Source organism: Polypterus senegalus, chromosome 13 (assembly GCF_016835505.1).
Source record: "Polypterus senegalus isolate Bchr_013 chromosome 13, ASM1683550v1, whole genome shotgun sequence".
Lineage (NCBI taxonomy): Eukaryota > Metazoa > Chordata > Cladistia > Polypteriformes > Polypteridae > Polypterus > Polypterus senegalus.
The window spans coordinates 162279111-162298582 of record NC_053166.1 but is presented as its reverse complement, the minus strand read 5'-3'; the positions used below and the strand labels follow the sequence as shown (position 1 = coordinate 162298582).

At 52.8% G+C, this 19472-nt stretch overlaps 1 protein-coding gene across 1 annotated transcript in view; it reads left to right on the top strand.

Moving 5' to 3' along the window:
* The window catches only part of LOC120542433 (dynein assembly factor 5, axonemal-like), a 72602-nt gene extending 62072 nt beyond the window's left edge, over positions 1–10530 (top strand). The window contains exons 10-13 of the mRNA XM_039774912.1: positions 853–1003; positions 2815–2971; positions 4467–4658; positions 9824–10530. Coding sequence (XP_039630846.1) covers positions 853–1003; positions 2815–2971; positions 4467–4658; positions 9824–9963 — 640 coding nt within the window. The 3' untranslated portion in view covers positions 9964–10530. The remainder of the gene's footprint in view (positions 1–852; positions 1004–2814; positions 2972–4466; positions 4659–9823) is intronic.
* The last annotated feature ends 8942 nt before the right edge of the window (positions 10531–19472 follow it).

The following is a 19472-nucleotide window of genomic DNA, read 5'->3' as shown; positions in this document are numbered from 1 at the left end:
GGCAGGCGTAGAATTTGTGCTGTGGGCTCCTGGGACGTACGGGCAGTGGGCAAGTGACAGTACCGCAGGTCTTTATGTGGGCAAATGGGCAAGGGCCATGGGGTCTATCTGGGGGCCATTAGGTCTCATTCTGGGCAGTGGTCCTCCAGGTGGTCAGAAGATTACAGGCCATTGGGTCCTCAGTTGGCCAGCTGGGCACTGGGCTATTGGATCTTGATGTGGGTGACTGAGCCGTAAGCCACCAGGTCTTACTGGCAGCAGTGAGGTGACAGGCCAGCAGGTTTTAATGATGGCCATTGGATTACAGGACAGTGGGATCTTGATGGTGGACCACTGGATCTTACTTTGGGCAAAGGGCCACTGGGACCTACTGCGGAGTTACTGGATTACAAGCCAGTGTACCTTAATATGGGCACTTTGGCAGCAGGCCGTCGGGTCTCACTGGGGGCCATTAGATTATGTGGGTAACCGGGACAAAATCAGCGTGTACCAGAGTGACCAGGCCAGCAGTAGACCACCACTGAATCACCCAAAGCCCACCTGTTCAGAGTGAACTGTGTAACCAGATGTGCCCAAATAGGTCGTTAATAGGAAAGTAAAGTGCCCAGAGTGACCAGGCCAGCCCAGTTCTGCCAGTAGTAGCAAACAAAGCCGTACTGAACTGAGGTGAGCGGCCCCTGTGTGGAGACCCCCACCTCCGGTGACCCTGTCAGTTGTGTCCCCACTGGGCGTCTCCATCCTGACAGTGGAGCTGCCATCGGTGAAGGAGACGCGCCCTCCGGCTCCGTCGGTCGTCTTTCTCAGGGGGTCCTAACATCTCCTCTTCTTCTCTCCCCCCCGCGCCTGAGACAGACGGCTGGCCGACCACCTACAGGCGTTTCTCACAGACGCCGTCCTGCCCAATCTGCTGTGGCACGCTGGAAGGACGGCTGCTGCTATCCGAACCGTCGCCATCTCCTGCCTCTGGGCCCTTCTACACAGCGAGGTGCTGCCACCTGCACAGGTAAGTCTGACCGCCTGCCGAGCGCCCCCTACTGGTCCTCTCTTGGAAGGATTTCATCTTGGAGTGCAAAGCCACATTGGGTTCCTAATCACCCCTGAGAAGGGTGTGGAGCTGATGAAGTGTCCGTTGACCACCGAGATGAAGGATGTGCTCACTCCTGGGAGCCCTTGAGTGGCCCCTTCCCAGCTTTCATATCGGGCACATGCCAGTTCATGAGATAAGGTCCTCAACCCCACTAAGCCGAATTCACGACATTCCATACCCGCACATCTTTATGGGGGGGGTGAAAGGAACACCCACATGGGCATGGGGAGAACATATAAACCCCAGACAATAAACGGGTGTAGGATTTGACTCCTGTGCCACCATAGCAGCCCATCCCACTCCAAACAAGTGGAGGATTCTCAGATATGTGTCACTTATGTTGAACAAACAAAAAAGTTTGGCTCTGCCAGTTCAGGGATATCCCAGCGAGAACACTTCTCTGGGCAGCAGTCATTTAAGGGGTATGGCAGAGGGCAAGGATGGAAGGACCTCCAGTTGGGTCCCTAGGTGCAGAAGGGTACATGACAGAGGATTCCGTTCTTAGTGTTTTCTTTAATGTGCCGCCTTTCCTGAGTACTGCAGTCCATCGACTCCGGTGGCACTACAATTGGTTGCCATGCCAGTCGCCCAGCGTCCTGTTGACAGGCCTGTATCGCTGACTCCTTGTCCACTGCAGTGATTCTTCTTGCAGGCACCCATACTGTCTCTGCCAGTGCACAGGTAGGTGCCACTGTCATGTTTGCCATTATATGGGTGGCTCTGGCCAACCAGGCACCTTAGTACTGACTTTATATTTGCTCTCTGGTGCCCCCTGCTGACTGTACAATTTCAGTCCCAGTATTCTTCTTCATTCCCCCACAGAGCTCAAACGCTGCCACATCCTCAGTGGCTCGGAAGCCCACCACAATCAGCTGACCCTCCCCTGCACCCTGACTTCAGTTGTAAACCCTGCCACTGTGTGACCCTCCATGGGATGACTTGCCACCTGCCAGGGGTGTAAGTGTGCTCACCCACCCCTGCCATCTCTGTCACCTGTGAAGGACTGTCTGAATCCCAGTTAAATTTTTCCAGTCGATGGTTAGCACTGGTTGTGCGCAGGCAGTGAATGGACCACGGTGGATTGGGGGGGGGTCCCGTGACTGAAGGCAACTGTGGCAGAACAGGGCTAATGACAAATAAAGTGAGGTGGCACCAGGCCCATAGGGTCACCCTGAACACTTGGTGGGGGACAGTAGGCTTCACGATAAGCTGCAGGTCTGAACCTGCAAAGCCCCCCTCGGATCCAGTAAAGGCCCCCAGCGACCCACTGGGGGCGGGGTGGGCTTTGAGCGTCGACACGACACATCCTCCATCGGAGGGCTGGGCGGCTTTAGTATTTATTCAGGCGTGCGGCCGTCTCGATTGACTTGTCAGGGAAGCCATTCTCTTGGTTGACCCCGGACTTTGAGGTATTTGTTTCAATCCGAGTGTTTTTAGCGTAGCCTGCAGGAAGCGAGAAGCGCAGGGGAAATTCCAAAGTGTCACTCAGTCAGTCAAAAAAAATAAAAGACGGAATTAGGAGGAAGGCGGCTTCGGCGATGGGGGTGGGGTGGTCTTGGGGGGGGGCTGTGGAGGGCTCTGCTCACCTTTTTCTTCTTCAGCCTCTCCGTGTGTCCAGGACGCCATTGTGCTCCCCTTTACAGGTGCCGCCGGGCACTGGCAAGTGGTGGTCATCTTGGGCTCGTACCCCCAACTCACACTCCCTCTTTCCCTTCCTTCCCCTCCAGTTGCTGTTTGTGCGTAAAGACCTGATGGCTCAGGTGGTCGCTGCTCTTGACGAAGACTCCAAGATGACCCGGCAGATGGCCTGTCAGATCATCGGCTCCATTCTGCTTCTCTGCACTGACCAGCTGGACGCAGAGACCCTCAACACAGTCTACCCTGGTAGGGGCCTGCTGGGCACTGAAACTGCCATCTTTCTGTGAATATGTCTTGATATAGCGCCTTTCACAATAAGCGGCATCACAAAGTGCTTTACAGGGAAATTGGGAAATAAAATGAGAAAGAATAAGAAGAGAAACGAGGGAGGCGAGCAGATAAATCGGACACAAATATCAATCCGAGGGGCCGAATTTGAAGAGAAATTCTGTAAATATAGCGCCTTTCATGATGAGTCCCAAGTGAGAGTGTAACCGAAGAAACTCAAGGGGGCGTAGTAGACATATAGCGCATTTCATGATGAGCCCCACCTTAAGTGATATAATCTGAGACTGTAAGTGAACTCAAGGGGGCGTAGCAGACATATAGCACCTTTTATAATGACTATTCCAATGTGGTGAGCATAAAGAGAATGTCACCATCAGCAGAAGTGCCTTTCATTATGAGGACCGTCCCAAACGAATAGGACGAGCACAAGAGATCTGAAGGAGTGTTTCATCCATATAGTGCCTTTAAACAGGGTGCTACATCTCAAAGTTTAAAATGAGAGTGTAACAAAGCAGAAGGCCGTCTATTAGACAATATAGCGCCTTTCATAGTTAATATCCCAATATGCTTAATAATAAAGAGAATATCCAAATTGGAAAAGGTATTTAATATAAAGTGCCCTTCATATTTAGGACCATCCCAGAGTGTTTAACACGAAGTGTACATCACAGTTCAGGGGGTATTTTATGCATATAGCGCCTTTCATAATGGATATCCTCCCTAATATTTTATTTTACATCTGAACTGAAGCAGGTTTGTTGTACTGTGCCTCATAATGAAGTGTTTAATGTGAAGGGTATGACCGATGAGAGATGTAGCGCCTTTCATGAGGAGTACCATGAAACCTGTCATGATGTGTATAGCGCCTTTCATAGTGAATGCCATGCCAGTGTGTTTAATGACAGACCTCTACGTATATAGCGCCTTTATGAATGAGCTTTGCCTAAACGTTTTCACTCTGAAGGTACAGGAGCTGGTTAGCGTTACCTATATAGCGCCTTTAATATTCAGTACCCCCTCAAGGTCTTTAATGTGGTCCGAGTCTCTCAACCTGCACATCTTCATTATCTGGAACACAAGGACTCCAGGATGAACTTGACACAGAGGGCGTGTTTATTATATAGCGCCTTTCACAATGAAAAGCAACTCACCGGGATCCTGCCTGTACTGTCTTTATAATGAGAAGTGGCCCCCCTTAGCTAAGTTGTGAAAAGTCCAGTCCATTGCTTTATATAGCGCCTTACACCATAGTGCATGAGGGTTCAGGGGGCGGCTTGTTTGAGACCTCCGTGTGAAGCTCTTTGTTTTCTGTCTCGTCCTTTGTTGCCTGACCCGGGCTGTGAGTATTCCTGGCATATCAGTGGGTAAGGTGGGCTGAATGACAGCTGTTGCCACGGTGGTCCCTTTGTGTGCCGCCTACCACTGACCCCCCGTTCTGTTTCTTCCTCCACAGAGCTGCTCAAGCGTCTGGACGATGCCAGCGATGACGTTCGAGGTGCCGCCGCACAGGCCCTGACTATGTGGTTTCAGCGCGTCCCCCCAGATTACGACCGGACCACTTACCGAGGACACCTTGAATTTCTCTACCGCGGCCTCCTAGTTCACCTGGATGACCCGGACAGCAACATTCAGATGGCCATCTTGGGTAAGAAGTGCTACATGTGGACGGTGCCATTGGGCACTAGAAGCTTTTAAAGTCAGTGGGGGGGCACCTGGGAGTGGGCACTGTTTGCAGAGATGGTTGGTATGGCTGTGATTATTGGGGGGGCTCCTCTTGTTGCCATTTGTTGGGGCTCTGGGCAGGGCACTCTATAAAAGTAATTTAAATAAACTGGCACGAGGCTCAGCGGGCATCAGCACTTTATAATCTGTCCATTGTTACACCCACTTCATCCACTCCTGGGTGCGCATGGCATAAGGGAGCTGGATGGAGTGCCAGCCTAGCACAAGGCACAGTGACACCCACACAGTGCCAGCTGAGAGCTGCCTGTCTTTGTGATGATGGAGGGCGACCAGGCCAAGGTCTGAACCCACAGCTGTTTTATATAGCGCCTCACATCAATCAAGATCACATCGTCACTGCACTCGGTATCTATGGAGGCACTCAGAATTGTGGGATGCCGGGCAGTGCAGGTCTTGACCAGCTGGTCCCCCCAACATGGACGTCACAGAAGGGGGCTGCTCTTGTGGTCTTTAGTCTATGTAGCGCCTCCCAGGTTACCTCGTCCACAGTTCTACTGGGTGCTGCCTGGCGCTCTGCACGCTAGGGGGCTTTTGAAACGCGTGGTCTCACATCAACCAGGCTGTGGGAATGTGGGCACAAAGTGGCACTCTGCTCTTTGGAATTGGGTGCGCAGACGCAGTGTGAGAGAGGAATGAGGGTGGCGTTGATGACATGGACAGTCGCCCTGTGAAATCGGGGGTCCCTGTGGGCTTGTCCTTCAGTGTCATAAGGCGCGTGACAAAAGTAAAAGATCTCGCCGAACATTGGGTCACTTGAATGACATGTGGGCACTCGTCAAGTCCCAGACCCTCAGCGGTACCAGCCTACTGGCAACAAGGGGCTAGGTTAACACAGTGCCCCCTACTGGACACCGCCTGCCATATTAAACTTGGGCGTCTGGATTAGCACAGCGCCCTCTTCTGTCTTTGAAGGGTAAGGGCTAACGCTGGGCACCCACTGCCCAGGATGGGCATGTTGAAAACGGCAGACCCTGCTTGGCTGGTCAGAGTTTGCTCTGTTATGGTGGACGTCTCTGCTTGCATGTGTGACCAGCGTACAACACGTCGCCACCCTCCAGTGAGATACGGTGAATGGCGCCTTATAATACATGGACAGGTGGAGGGCAGAGGCGCCATATAATGGATAGCCGTTAACGGGCCTGTATAACCAGCCGACTGATAGGTGGGTAGACATGAAAGGTGCCATATGACAGGTAGATGTGTAATGCATTGTATAATAGATAGATAGAACTGAACAGGGGGGCTTGCTTGGCATAGCCCACCCTGCTGGCCCCAAAGGCTTGGGTGACTACAGCACCCCTTACTGCTCTCAGATGGTCTCCATAAACATAATGGGTTGGTTTAGCACAGCCCACCCTGCTGACCCCTGGACAGCACACCCTACTGGCCAAGCCAAGGCCTATTTAGCACAACGCCCCCTAGTGGCCACAGTCTGCCTTACTGCAGATAATGGGTTGGATTAGGGCGGCACACCCTGCTGACCACTGGTGACTGGATTAGCTCAGCGCCCCCTGGTGGCCACAGTGGGTTCATATGGCACAGCCCATCTTTACTGTGCCATGTTGGGCTGGGTGGCCCAGGATGCAACTGCCAGGTGTCCCATTGGCCCCTTTGATGTGCCTAGCTTTTGATTGCTGTGGTGCCAGAGGGTGGCAGTGTGTTGCTCTGAATCTCCCTGCCCACCACCAGCAGTTGGCCTGAAGACCCTTTGCCCCCACCACACCCTCGTCCCGTAACACCACCGTTCAAGTTCTTACAAGAAGTTTTTCAAAGTCGTCCTGGTTGGCGCGGCTCAGGGGTCCGCCGTGTTATTTTTCAAATGACGGCTGACAAAGGCACATTGTGCTCCCCGCTTCCCCCCGCAGCTCGAAGGCGGTGGCGGCGTTTCTAACATTTCAAACAAATCTCAAACGCTTCGCCGTCTCTGATTGCCCGCCAATTTGTTTCCACATGTTTTCCAACTTGTAACACTATAGTGCCTTTGCTGCATTTCCTAATGTCTGTGGTAATTGTTGGTCGGGATGTCAGAGGGGGCCTTCATTACATCGGTGCACAGGCGGACGCGCTTCTCCGATTACCGTCTGATGTGTGATGTTCGTATGGAGTGGCGGCGGTCGACATCGTGGGAACAAAGAGGCGATTATTGGGCTGAGGGGCGCGGTGGCGTGAAGGCCCCCGGCAGGCTGCCATCCTCACACCTCCTCCTCCTCCTGGCTCTTCTGAAGAGCGATGCTGCCCTCTGGTGGCCACTCTGGCCATTTGCTCACATTCTTTCTTCTTTCTTTTTTTTTTACTCCTGGTGTTGCCATGCTGGGCCACCGGAGCAGCTGCAGGCACCTTGTGACGTATGCAGAGGCCGGTGACACTCGGGCAACATGTCACTGCTGTCCAAAGTCATTAAAATTGGATTACATAAAACGCAAATGAGCTTCTTTAGTGCCACAGTCCGCTAGAAACCCAAGAAAAGAGATTAGCAGTGGTGACCCTCAAGGACATCCTGGGGTTCGAGCTGACCAGCAAAACAGTAAATGCAAATGACGTGAGCTTTATGATCTGTGGCATCAGCACCACTCCATACAAACCGTAAGCATTCAGAAGAAAAACAAGACGGCTGGCACTGCCAGGATCAGGTGGGCACAATCTAGGAGTGGGCAGGCGAACAGCAAGCAAAAAAAATACAAAAAAAAAAAACATCGGAGTGACTTCCACGGTGGCAGCGGCGGCGGCTTTGGTCTGCAGTTGCCAGTAGCAAGTCTAGTCGGGCACCACTAGAGGGCGGTAGCACACACTTACTGCCATGCATGTCAGCTAGGGTTCTGTACCCAGAGTGGCCAGTTTATTAGGCACACCTGACTTGATACAGAGATGACACTTTATTGGTCTCCACGCAGAAATGAAAACTTTACAAGAGCTCAATAAATTAAACAAAGAAATAAATATTATAATAAAAAAGAATGACAACATGAGGACCTCTGACTTGGGTGACAGACACAACAAGAGTCTTGAAGGTGGCAGTAAGATTGGACCTCAGATTTACATTGCAGGTCACCCCCTGCTGGACAGAGCAGCTCCCTGCAGGTGTCCACCAATGGCGTCTGCTGACTGTGTTCAGAATGACTGACCCTTAAAGTGGGGCGGCACGGTGGCGCAGTGGGTAGCGCTGCTGCCTCGCAGTTAGGAGACCCGTCTGGGTTCGCTTCCCGGGTCCTCCCTGCCTGGAGTTTGCATGTTCTCCCCGTGTCTGCGTGGTTTTCCTCCCACAGATTAAGTGCATTGCTGATTCTAAATTGTCCCGTGTGTGTGTGTGTGTGTGTGTTTGCCCTGCAGTGGACTGGCGCCCTGCCCAGGGTTTGTTCCTGCCTTGTGCCCTGTGTTGGCTGGGTTTGGCTCCAGCAGACCCCCGTGAGCCTGTGTTAGGTTATAGCTAGTTGGATACTGACTGACTGACTGACTGACTGACCCTTAAAGTCTAATAGTCAAGTCTACCACTAGAGGGCGACAGCATGCTCTTCTTGCCTTGCTGGTCCGTCAGTGTGCCTTCCACCGAGTGGCCAGTTTATTAGGCGCACCCCTCCAGCTGTGTGTCACTCCTTTGTCCCCATTGACGAATGACTAAGCTGTCGCTGCAGACTCGACGGCCATTTCCACATCACCCTGAAGCTGCTCAGTGGCTGAAGGAGACCAACCGTCATGTCCTCAAAATGATTTGGTGACAATACAAGCCTGGTGACTTGATGTGTCATCATGGTGGAGGTGAACATAAAGTGAAGATCTTGGCCAACAGGGGTTCTGATTTATGACTTTCCTCAGTTGGGTTTCAAGACCCTCGTGTGCCCCCCAGTGTCACATGGCCTCCATGGTGTAGTGGCTTTGTATTGTAGTACTTAAGGACTAAAGTGCCACCCTGTTATTTTAGGAATTCACCACCCGTGGCGCGTGACGAGAGAGCCACAGAGGCTCACCGATGACAAACGTAAAGCGAATTAAAAAAAGAAATATTTAGAAACTCTGACTGTAGCTGCGACAAGACTCCTGTGTGGCATATAGCGCCTTTCAGAGTTACCTCTCATACAGAGCCTTCCCCAGATATCTACTGGTATGTAGCGCCTTTCACATCTCTCGATCAGTCTACCGTATGGCAGGCAGTGTGGCGCAGTGGTTAAGACTTTGGACTTCAAACCCTGAGGGTTGAAATCCCACTTCTGACACCAGTGTGACCCCAATTGGAAAACCAAAAAGAAATGTCACCGGTTGTCTCCTACGTCACCTTGGATAAAAGGGCTCAGCCAAATAGGTACATGGAAATGTAAAAAGTACCTGTTACATGTGTTATATAGCGCCTTTCACCTCTGTGGGTCTGCCCATCTAATACATCGATCTCTTATAAATAATTCTTTGCATTTCTATTGTGCTGCTCTCACCACTCAAAGCGCTCAGCAATCGCAAGTTAAGGGCCCAACAGAGCACAGTCCCTTTTGGCATTTATGGGATTCGAACCAGCAACCTTCTGATTGCCAGTGCAGATCCCCAGCCTCAGAGTCACCACTCTGTAGCGCCTTTCACGTCTATCTACTGTTATATAGCGCCTTTCACGTCTATCTACTGCGTCTGTCAATATGGCGATGCCCAGGCCCCTTGACGTGACACCCGGCGTGTTCTTCGCCAGCCTGGTGGCTCCTGCCTCCACTCGCTGCCTCCCATCAGCCCCAGCGCGCTCCCACTGCCTCATGGGAATTGTAGTCACAGGGTGGAGGTGGGGGTGTGCCTAATAAACTGGCAGATGAGCATAGCGCCTTTCATAAGTTCACGAGGTCGATATTGTCACATGTTCAGGTGTTGCACAGACCACCCAATCACAGTCTCGGGTGGGCTTTCTCCTGATGCTGTTGTTAACAACTTGCTGGTTACATCCCCAGCTTTACCACCACTAGGGGGCACTCCCTTTTCATGCCCACCTCATTATGAGGAGGGGTGACCAGACTGCTGGGCTCCCATCATGCTGTGGGGCTGTCAGCTGGCCGGTGACTTCCCTTGTGCCCTGATTTTTATGTTGTTTCTCTATGGCAGGCGTGCTGAAAGTGGGCAGTGCCATCTGCCCGTCACTGCTGGAGAAGGAGGTCGAGGTGGTCCGGGAGAAGCACCGTACGCCGTGGTTCTGTGACGAGCTGCTCCAGCACATCCAGACGCTCGACGGTAGCTCAACGTGAGGGTAGGAGTGGCGGCCCCCCAGTTGGCAGCTTCAGCTGTCCCTTCACTGGTTGGCCTGGCAGTTTGAGTGACCCACATTTATCTGCCCTTCTCCTTCACTCCCGCCATTGGCTGTGAACATCAGGTGTGAAGCCCCCCGGGGTCACTAAGGATTCTTCTTTTGTAATGGTGCAGAGCATTATGGGATACGCTCTTTGTGCCCTGCCTGCTCCGCTGATTGCAAGTGGGCCGCCGAGTGCCATCACTGTGAAGACCTCTGCTTTGCACTGGCGCCTCCTACAGGCACGAGCAGCGGGCACACCCTGTGGGCATGAGAGGACGGCTGTAGGATGAGCACAGAGGCCTGGCACTTTACCACATCGGGACACGAGGCGATCAAGAAATGGTGTAAGGGAAGAAGGTGCCAAGTGGGGTGGCATCATAAGAATCATGTCCAGTGCCACCACCCGGCCTCCTCTTCACGCTTGGTTTGGTTTGGTTTGTTCTTAATTTAACGTTTTCTGTTTCCCACGTTGTTACAATTTAAAGTGCCAGCCGTGTTTTAATAAAGTGCTTTTGTACGCTGATGGTGTCTGTCAGGCCGCCACTAGAGGGCGACAGTTGGCTGAGCCGCTCCACGCAGCCTTGCCCGCTTGCTACGGTAACATCTGGCCAGCTACGAGGACGTCATGGACTTGCCAGGTGAAGGTCGGGGGCACAGCCTGGCAGGCAATGGGCACAAAGAATACTGATATGGCAAGGGTCAGCCAGACCTTTGCCACCAGACTCGTTTCTCTCCCACGCCGGCCTCTGGTGGACATGAGGGTCACTTTACTGAAACTCTGACCAGTGGGGACCGTTTTGAGTTCCTGAGTACCCAGCAGTACCCGCGGGACAATCTGTCTGACTGAGTTTGTGCCCAACATGTGCACCACGTGTGCCCATGCGGTCACCTTGGGCGTCGGCTGTTAAAGAATTGCTGGGCTCAATGGCTCGGAGTGTTAGCTGGGCGGATTGGTGAGTCCTGGCCAGTGGGTAATGAGGTTGGGTGGTCACCCAGTGGGCATCACACTTCTGTATGCCATGTTCAGGTGCGTGCCACAAAGCACAGACTTCAACTGTGGGAAACTGGAACTAAATGGTGGACGTCGTGTTGTGACAGTAAGTTCAAGGAAGGGGGCCTGGATTTGACCCCGAGGTCCAGATCCTTGTGTGGAAGGAGCTCAGGGAGGCCACCACATTGACCGTCACACGGTCCTCACCCTCAAATGACCGTCCTGTCTGTGTGGGCACAAGGGGCACGAGAAGCCTGCACCCTGAGCTCTCATCTCTCAGCTCTGTTATGGCTTTGCTCTGCCAATCTTTAAAGGGGGTTCAGCGGGAGTGCCCACCTCCTGTCTGGGGCGATGCCACGAGATGGCAGTAGCGGGCACTTCATAGTTCAGGCACACGCTTACTGACTTGCCAGGGATGACGCCAGTAGATGGCGCTAGCTGGCACATGGTAAACGTGCAGTTTATTTTCATAGGATGCCCAATGGTCTGTCTGAGGGGGCACCACTAGATGGCGCTAAGGAAAGACAAAAGTACTTCACTAGAGGGCGTGAGTTCCTGACCCCAAGGACTGGTGGGCTCATAGACTGCCTGCCTGCCATACAGCTGAGACATCCCACCCAGGTTTGGTCACAGATGTGTCACATCATATATAGTGCCTTTCACATAGTGCTCTTCACACCAGACTTTTACATACTGTCTGCCATGTCTTTCTTATATAGCGCCTTTCACCTCTAGCTGTCTGCTATATAGCGCCTTTCAGATTTGTCTTCTGTCTTTTCTCTCCACCCCAAATTTAGCAGAATGCAAGGTGAGGGCAGAAGGTGGGCTTTAGCACTTTATTGTGACACCGCTGACATGACTTTCACACAAACGCTGGCCCTCCATTGGCCGATCCTTAATGAAGTCGGGGTGACCAGTCCTGGCGCCGGGCCTACAGCTCGTCTTTAGTGGGCATCACGTCAATGGTGCGGACGGGCCTGATGCGCCGTACCTTGTCCTTGTTCTTCTCCAGGATGGCCTCGATGTCACTGTCTCGGAATGTGGCCTTTTCACCGTCCTGCAAAACAGATGAGGAGACGTTGATGCAGGTGGAGGGAAGCTGGCACTGCCAATGTAAAAAGCGGGCGATGGCTAAGGGGGTGACAGTAATACAGAATGGTGGGCAATCATGGCCAATGGGACAGCAGAGTGACGTGTGCAGACGGTGAGAGGGTCGCCATACTTAGTCAGTCTGCTGTGGATATAAAACGGGCATCGGTGTTATGGCCAGTTTATGTCGCAGCAAGTTTAAGGACATTTCCGCAGTGTGACTGCTGGCACTGAGCCTCGCCCGTCCTTAGCGCTGGTGGGCACACCACATACTGATCTAAACTTCAGATTGCTAAATCCGTTGCCAATGGCCGATTGCCCAATGCCCAATGGCTCCCATTTCTTCCTCATTCTCTCCTATTGTTACAACAAAAAAGAAAATGCAGAAGAACCGGAGGAACTCGTCCCGCGGCTGACGACAGTGGTGGGGAGTTTTGGGGGGGTTTGTTCAGACGTGTCATTTTTGTCCTCCTCTGAGCTGACGTGGCACCAGCTGGGACTTAAGTGCCCACTTTAAAGTTCCTTGTCACCTACTTTGTGGTAGAGACAGACAGGTGGTCCCTTGGTCCTGTGGCACTGGATGACCCTCCCCAAGTGGGAGTGGACCTGCGCTGAGAATATTAAGGTGGGCCACACTGGACACGTCGTGTGTTCCTGGCTCTGGTGGTCTTTACCTGAGCCCCCGGTCTCTTCTGTCCGGTGCAGGCCATCGTGTGTTTGTAGCAGAGCAGGACCTCCGGCTTGTCCTCCTGGTGTTTGCTCAACAGCACCTGATGGAAGTCATCCTCGTGGGCATCTGCAGGGTGACAGGGAAGGAGAACGTCAGACATTCTACATGTCATGCGGGCACCCGATGGGCACACTGTGCCCGTATCTCCTCCTCATCTGTTTTACCAGCTGATCCTGAATCCCCACAAGCCCACCAGGTCAGGTGCTACATGAACGTTTTTGGGAATCGTGACAAGGATCTCACTTTAAGACACACACCGCCTACCTAAAGATGGCCCTTCATGGCATCACCGTGCCCTGCATTACTGCCAACGTTGTTCACAAACAGTTTGAGGACTTGGCCACCAAACTCCCCCGACCGCAGTCTGGTTGAACATCCGTGGGATCTGCTGGAAGGACAAGTCCAATCCATGGAGGCCTCACCTCGCCACTTACAGGACTGCTGCCAACGCCCTGGTGCCACAGGACACCTCCTGAGGTCTTGTAGAGTCCACGGCTCCAGGGGGCCCTGCCCACTATTAGGCGGGTGCTTATGCCCGCTGCTGAGCATGTCTGGAGGTAAACTCGGGGCAGGTGTGGGCTTGAACCAGCAGTGGCACGGACTGGAGCCTCACTTGGCGTTGATTCCTCGATTTGCTGGGATGGCCTCCAGCTTCTGAGATGCTAAATTGGGTTAAGCGGATTTGGGGAGACTGGGAGTTGATTGCATTAGGTGGGCTATAAATGCATGGATGGCAGTTTGGCGCCCGGTGGTCGTTTCTGCTCACAGTGTTGTTTAACCGTTAGCCACATGGAGGTCTTGTGTAATTTGTGTCATAATAAATGCAGCGTGACTTTATTAGAGCAGTAAATACAGACGAGTGCTCCGGGCCTGTACCCGAGAAGGTGGGCACCACACAAACTGCCTTACCCAACATGAACTGGCAGGCCTGCGCCATTTTGTCCGCTGGTAGCTCGCTGTCCTCAAACGTGGACTCCTTGCAAACGTCTTTAAGCGCCTTCTTAAGTCGCGAGTCGGCGCCCTGCCGAGAAGGTGCTGCCAGCTTCCTCTTGAGCTCTGAAAGAGGTGACATGCCATCAGAGCGGCGGTGACTCTGCCAGCCGCCTCACCCACAGCGAGCCCGACCCCACTCACCTTGGACGGTGGCTAAGCAGCTCTCACAATACGTACCTGGAGAGAAGAAAAGAAAGCAAGAGGTGAGCCAATGCCAGCCTGGGCACCATCACCCAACAGTCACAGAGCCACTTAGACGAAGGGCCACCGTTTGAAAGACTCCAAGTGGCCCGAGAGTGGCACTGACGTTCAGGGCAGAATACTTAAGGTCACCTGGGGTTAGAATAAGGTCACCGTCACTCTCGCGGGTTGGCAAAGGTGACTAAAGGGGGCTGGCACCAGCAAGGGCACTAAAAACATCCTGCCATGATGCCCCTGAAACCTGGTGGCCCACCTGTGTGAGACTCCTCAGAGTGAGCCATCACTGTCACAGGAACGGGCCACAAGTGACAGCACCTCAGAGGGACGTGGCAGATGATGAAGCTCTGGAATGCCATAGTGGGCCTTTTAGGGAGGGCAACACGGACGGGCACGAGGGCAAAATCAGTGCCATGGGCCTTACACGAAGTGCCAGCAGATGAACATTTACACCGAAGTCCAGGAAGGAACGACACTGGAGAGATGACAGACATGGGGCAGTGCCCAGTGGAAACAAGAGGAGCAGGGTGGCAGCGACGACTTCAAAGAGTGGTGAAGGGGCAGAGGCTTTGGCATGGAGACCACGGCTACGCCAGATGGACTCTCGCAAACAAGCGGTGGGAGAATCCAAAAAAAACGAAAGAGAAGACGACCTGCTTGTGACCTGGTGACCCAGCGCAGACCCCCTGTGTGACCCTGGCACCAGCAGTCAGTCATATTGTGGAAATGTCTGAAGGGTCCCCGACACTCAGATGTTAACGAGACCACCTAGAATGGGACGGACACGACGACAGGGCGTCTTAATTGTAATCACGCATGTCTTCAATTGATAAATCATCTCCATGACGACAGTGCCCGGCCATCAGACAATAACTAAGATCCAGGATTTCAGTGCCACCCGAGCCGTAAGCCTCAACACACTGAGGGGCTTCACCTCTTTCTGGCATCTCTGTCCTCAGCCCCCCACTTACCCGCACCTGCCCGCCACCCCAACTCTGACCAATCATCCAGGATCTCGGACTCTGGCGCGGTACCCGCAGCATGGTGCCCAGTCCAACATAACTGTACCCCCTCATCAAAAGATTCTTAAATATTAACTACAAGTCCCACAAACTCAGGAGACCACCGCACACACCACGTAGCCCCCTTCCACTCCGTGTCACGTCTCTTCTCACTTTGTCACTTTGTCACTTTGTCACTTTGTCCCGTTTCTCTGTCCGGCCAGCCTCACTTCAAGCTCACTTTTCAATGGCGATTTCCTTCCCTCTCTTCTCTTATCCCCCCTCACTCCGCTTTTCCTCGGTGGCCTTTTATACCTGGAAGTGCAGGCGCCCCCCTCCCTGGACCCGCGGAGCCACCAATGAGGGACGGTGACATATTTCGCTACCTCACAGGTGCTGTTCCCCCACTCATGCCTGGCAGTCCAATACAAAGAGACCCCGTTTCCCAGTCAGGGGACCAAAGCTAAACTGTCCCCCTTTGTTCAGCCACGGACCCTCGTCACATTGTGTCACAGATATGGTGCCCCCTCTGGGTGGTTTTCAATGTGGAAAGCTGCTGCTTCAAACCCCGGCACGCATTTACTCACTCACTGTGGGACCCCAAGCGGGTCACCCAGTCTACCCATTTTGATAAGCAGTGTGAGAGGGACTGGCATCACAAGTCTGTGAGGAGCCCTGGCGTGGTGTTCCCTACAGGACGGTGACACTTTATTAAACACAGTGATCAAGCCCACCTTTCATGTTCTGTATATTCTGACCCTGTGCCAGCCACGTAGCCTGCCACAAACGCCAAAGCCAAAATGTGCAAATAAAGGTACCACCTTTTAAAGCACCGGGGAATTGTGTCCGGTTGGCAAAGACACCAGGGTGCTGCAGGTTCAGACACAGCCGCTGATTCTGGGAGTCACCTACACTGCCACTGCGCCAAGTGTTAGAGAATCAAAGAGTTTTGTTCAGTGCAGAGAGGTGCCAATTATAACAAAGGGGCACAGACTCGCTCCCCACCACTGCCTCACCCCGCAACCTTGAAAATATCCTGTTGACTCCCAGGATGCCACATTTGGATAAATGGCAACAATTCCAGCTCCTTAAGAGGGCGCTCTTTAGAACTTCATGAGAATCGCTCCTCACCACTCAGCAACGCTGTGGCCTAATGTGTGTCACCGAACCTGCCAGAATGCCTCGTGCAGAAATGTGGAAACAACTAAACTCCTGCAAAGCCCCCTGAAAGAGTCTCCAGTTGCTACCCGACCCCAAATGCCCAGCAGTATCACAACATCCTGCCACACCCAGATAATAAAAAGTGCTGTGCCCGCCAGGCAACAGGTGAGCACGTCAGGCGGTTATTCAATCCTGACCGCTCGCCCAGCTCTTAGTCCGTCTGGGGTCTTACTTCTTATTGATCAGACTCCAGCACTTCATCCACGTTCATCCTCACAAAAGGGCAGCCCACCAGGAAGTGCGTTGACCCCTCGTGATTCTCTAGAAAGGGTCAGCAGGTTTCCCATCACTGACGGCCAGCTCTCATTATTAGGGCTCGCCAATGCCTGCACTTCTTTAGATTATCTTAACCCAGATCTTACGATTTATTGTCACCATATTCTATAGGGGCGCAGAGGGTGGGCACAGAGGAGTCCGCCCTCCCAGTCTTATCCAGGCAGGGCACCAAGGATTACACAGGTCAGAATATTACTGGCATACAAATGCCACCTGTTCAGGGCAAACAAAAAGACAAACAGTAAGACCTCAGCCACTTGGCACTGTCACTTTTCAGAGCCATCACTTGACTCGGTGACAGGTTTTTATCTTCAGCCTATTTAAAGAATTTCAGAGCGTTCAGCGCACTGACAGGCCAGGTGTGTGTTCTCCTGTCAATCATCTGCTGTGGTCTTTGGTTCACATTGTACCCCTGGCACTTGACTTTAGGCGACATGCGGGTCACATGTCACAGATCACAAGAAATCTGATCTCAATTCTGTGCGTCGGCGTCACTTAACCTGAGATACGGAAACAACACCTTGAGAAACGACTTTACAAAAAGAGAGCTCGGAGTTGAAAGGCGCTATAAAACGACACTGGCGAAGACTCCGCTCCTACCCTGCTTCAGTGAGCGACTCATTGGAATAATCGAACGAAGCCTCCGCCTTGGTTAAGCGTTTCAGCGAAAACACGCTTGTGGTGCAAACGCCGCAAATCCTGTAGTTCTCCGTCACACGCCCACGGTCACGGTCACTCACGCGGCTCGATGGCCTTCTCTGCGGACTCCACACGCCCACAGGTCACTGCCACGAGGATCACCAGAGCTGCGCCCGCCGTCCACATCTTCGCCGCTCCGCAGAGGCACCCCGCTCAGTCTGCCCGCGTCGTTCAAGTTGGCCTGGAGGCGTGGCCGCGGCGTCGGGACGCGAGCGCCGTTGCCCTTGACTACCGCGAGCGCCGCCTTTTGTTGGGCCCCGCCCACATGTGACGTTGTCGCCGTGGGTCAAAGTGCAGCCGTAGCTGCTGCAGATCCTCCGACATTTCTGCCCTGCGCAGTTAGTTGATCGATAACAGAGATAAATAGATTGATATCAATAGACTGATAAGAACTTCACGTGCACACCCGCACGCCGAATTTACAGACGCGTGCAGTGGGGCTAAAGTTCAAACCGCGATTTTAAAAAAAGAACATCCTGCTCCAAACGCGTTGTGACGAGATCGGGGTCACCCTCGGCGTATGATCGCCCTGCTCGGGTCGTTAACGGACTTGGCAGACACCTCTGCGGAAGTCATTACGTCGCCAGAATTGCAAGTCAATTGGACTGGACCGCCATAACACACGTGTAACAAATCTAAAGTGTGCTGGGCCCAGTCGGCGCACGGGGTGCCCGGTTTGAGCTCCCAGTGCTGAACAGCTGCAATAACCGCACATGTTGAACTCCTTTTGGGTGGCATTCAGAAAGGCCTGACATTCTTAAACCCATGTGATTATTTCAGGGTCTCGGTTGGGCAGCAGTCAGTCCTGGCAGCACTGAACAGGATGCCAGTCCACCAGAGGAGTTCATTGTATAAGGCGCTGGACACATGGGGAGAGAGGGCTTGGTGGTGCAGTGGCTGGCACTGCTGCCTCACAGATTCATTGTCTTGCATTCAAGACCCATGCTGAGTTAGTGTGCTTTCCTCATTTCTGTGTTCTTTTTCTACAGGTACCTCGATCTTCTCCCCATATCTCCAAAGATGTGCATGTTAGCTTAACTGGTGACTTTAGGCCCCCCTTTTTGTGGGTGTGGATTGTATAAGGGGGCCCAGTGAAGGACTGTGGTCTTCTCCAGGACTGCTTGGACAATACTTATATATGGCAGGGCAGCCATGCTTGAGGCCCGATTCTGTCAGGAAAGTCTCTGAGCCTGTAACCCTGACCCTGTATTTAAATGTATAAATCACAGGATTCCAGTCCTCCACGGTTTTGTTAACCAAAATGAGCTGGCATGTTAATTTATAAGAAAGCCAATTCGTTTTGTGATTCTGCAGTTTCAGGAATTCCTACCAGTGTGTTTATTTCACTGCTTGTGGGGGCAGGAGCTGCCAAACGTGATGCACTGTGCGTGGACCCGACATTTTGATCTCAGATCAAGTCCAGGTACAGTATGGAGTCATCATCTGACTCGGCCTCAACATCAAGAAGGGTTAGGGTGGTGAGGGCCCAATGAAGACCAACATCTTCCAGTGACTTGGGTCATCAATGACACGGGTTTGCTGGCACCTCGGCTCTGATAGAAGGGTCTTTACCTGGCTGGGAGGCCTTGATAATGGAAGGTCGGAGGGAAGCTGCCTCATGTGGCCATGAGCTACCCCAGCAAGCTACCCATGTATACACCCGCAGGGCTACATGGGTGTTGTAGTCCTAGTGGGCAACTCCGCTGGCTATCTTGGGGGCCTTTGGGGGCCGTGAGGAGAAAGATTCCCTATTTAAAGAAGGTCCCACCTGACCCAGGAGTGCTACCCGGGTACTCCGGGCCTGGTATAAAGGAAGTCGCTCCTCCTGACGGTGTGGAGGACGGACAGACAGACAAAGGCTGCTTGATAGGAGTGCAGTAAGGAAGGTAGGCAGAAAGACGAGAAAGAATTGCATTGTGGTTATGAATATTGTGAAGAAGCCTGCGTAAAGGTATTGTTTAAAATAAAAACGTTCATTTTGAACCTGGGACTTGCCTGTACAATTATTTCTGGGGTCTGGGGTGCTTTTAGGCCCCCTACAGGTCATACTAGGTTCCCAGTAAAGGTAAGAGGTTGATGGCGAGAGGTTAGTGGAAGACCCTGTGACAGACACACGCCAGCTCAATTTGTAATCATGCCCGGGTGCATCATAAGGAACAGCATGCTGGCCAACCATTAAAAGAGCTGAGCATGAGTTACATGTCAGGGAGAGATGCGTGTGCGCCATTGGACAACGGGGACATCTCATCTCCGCCATATCTGTAGTG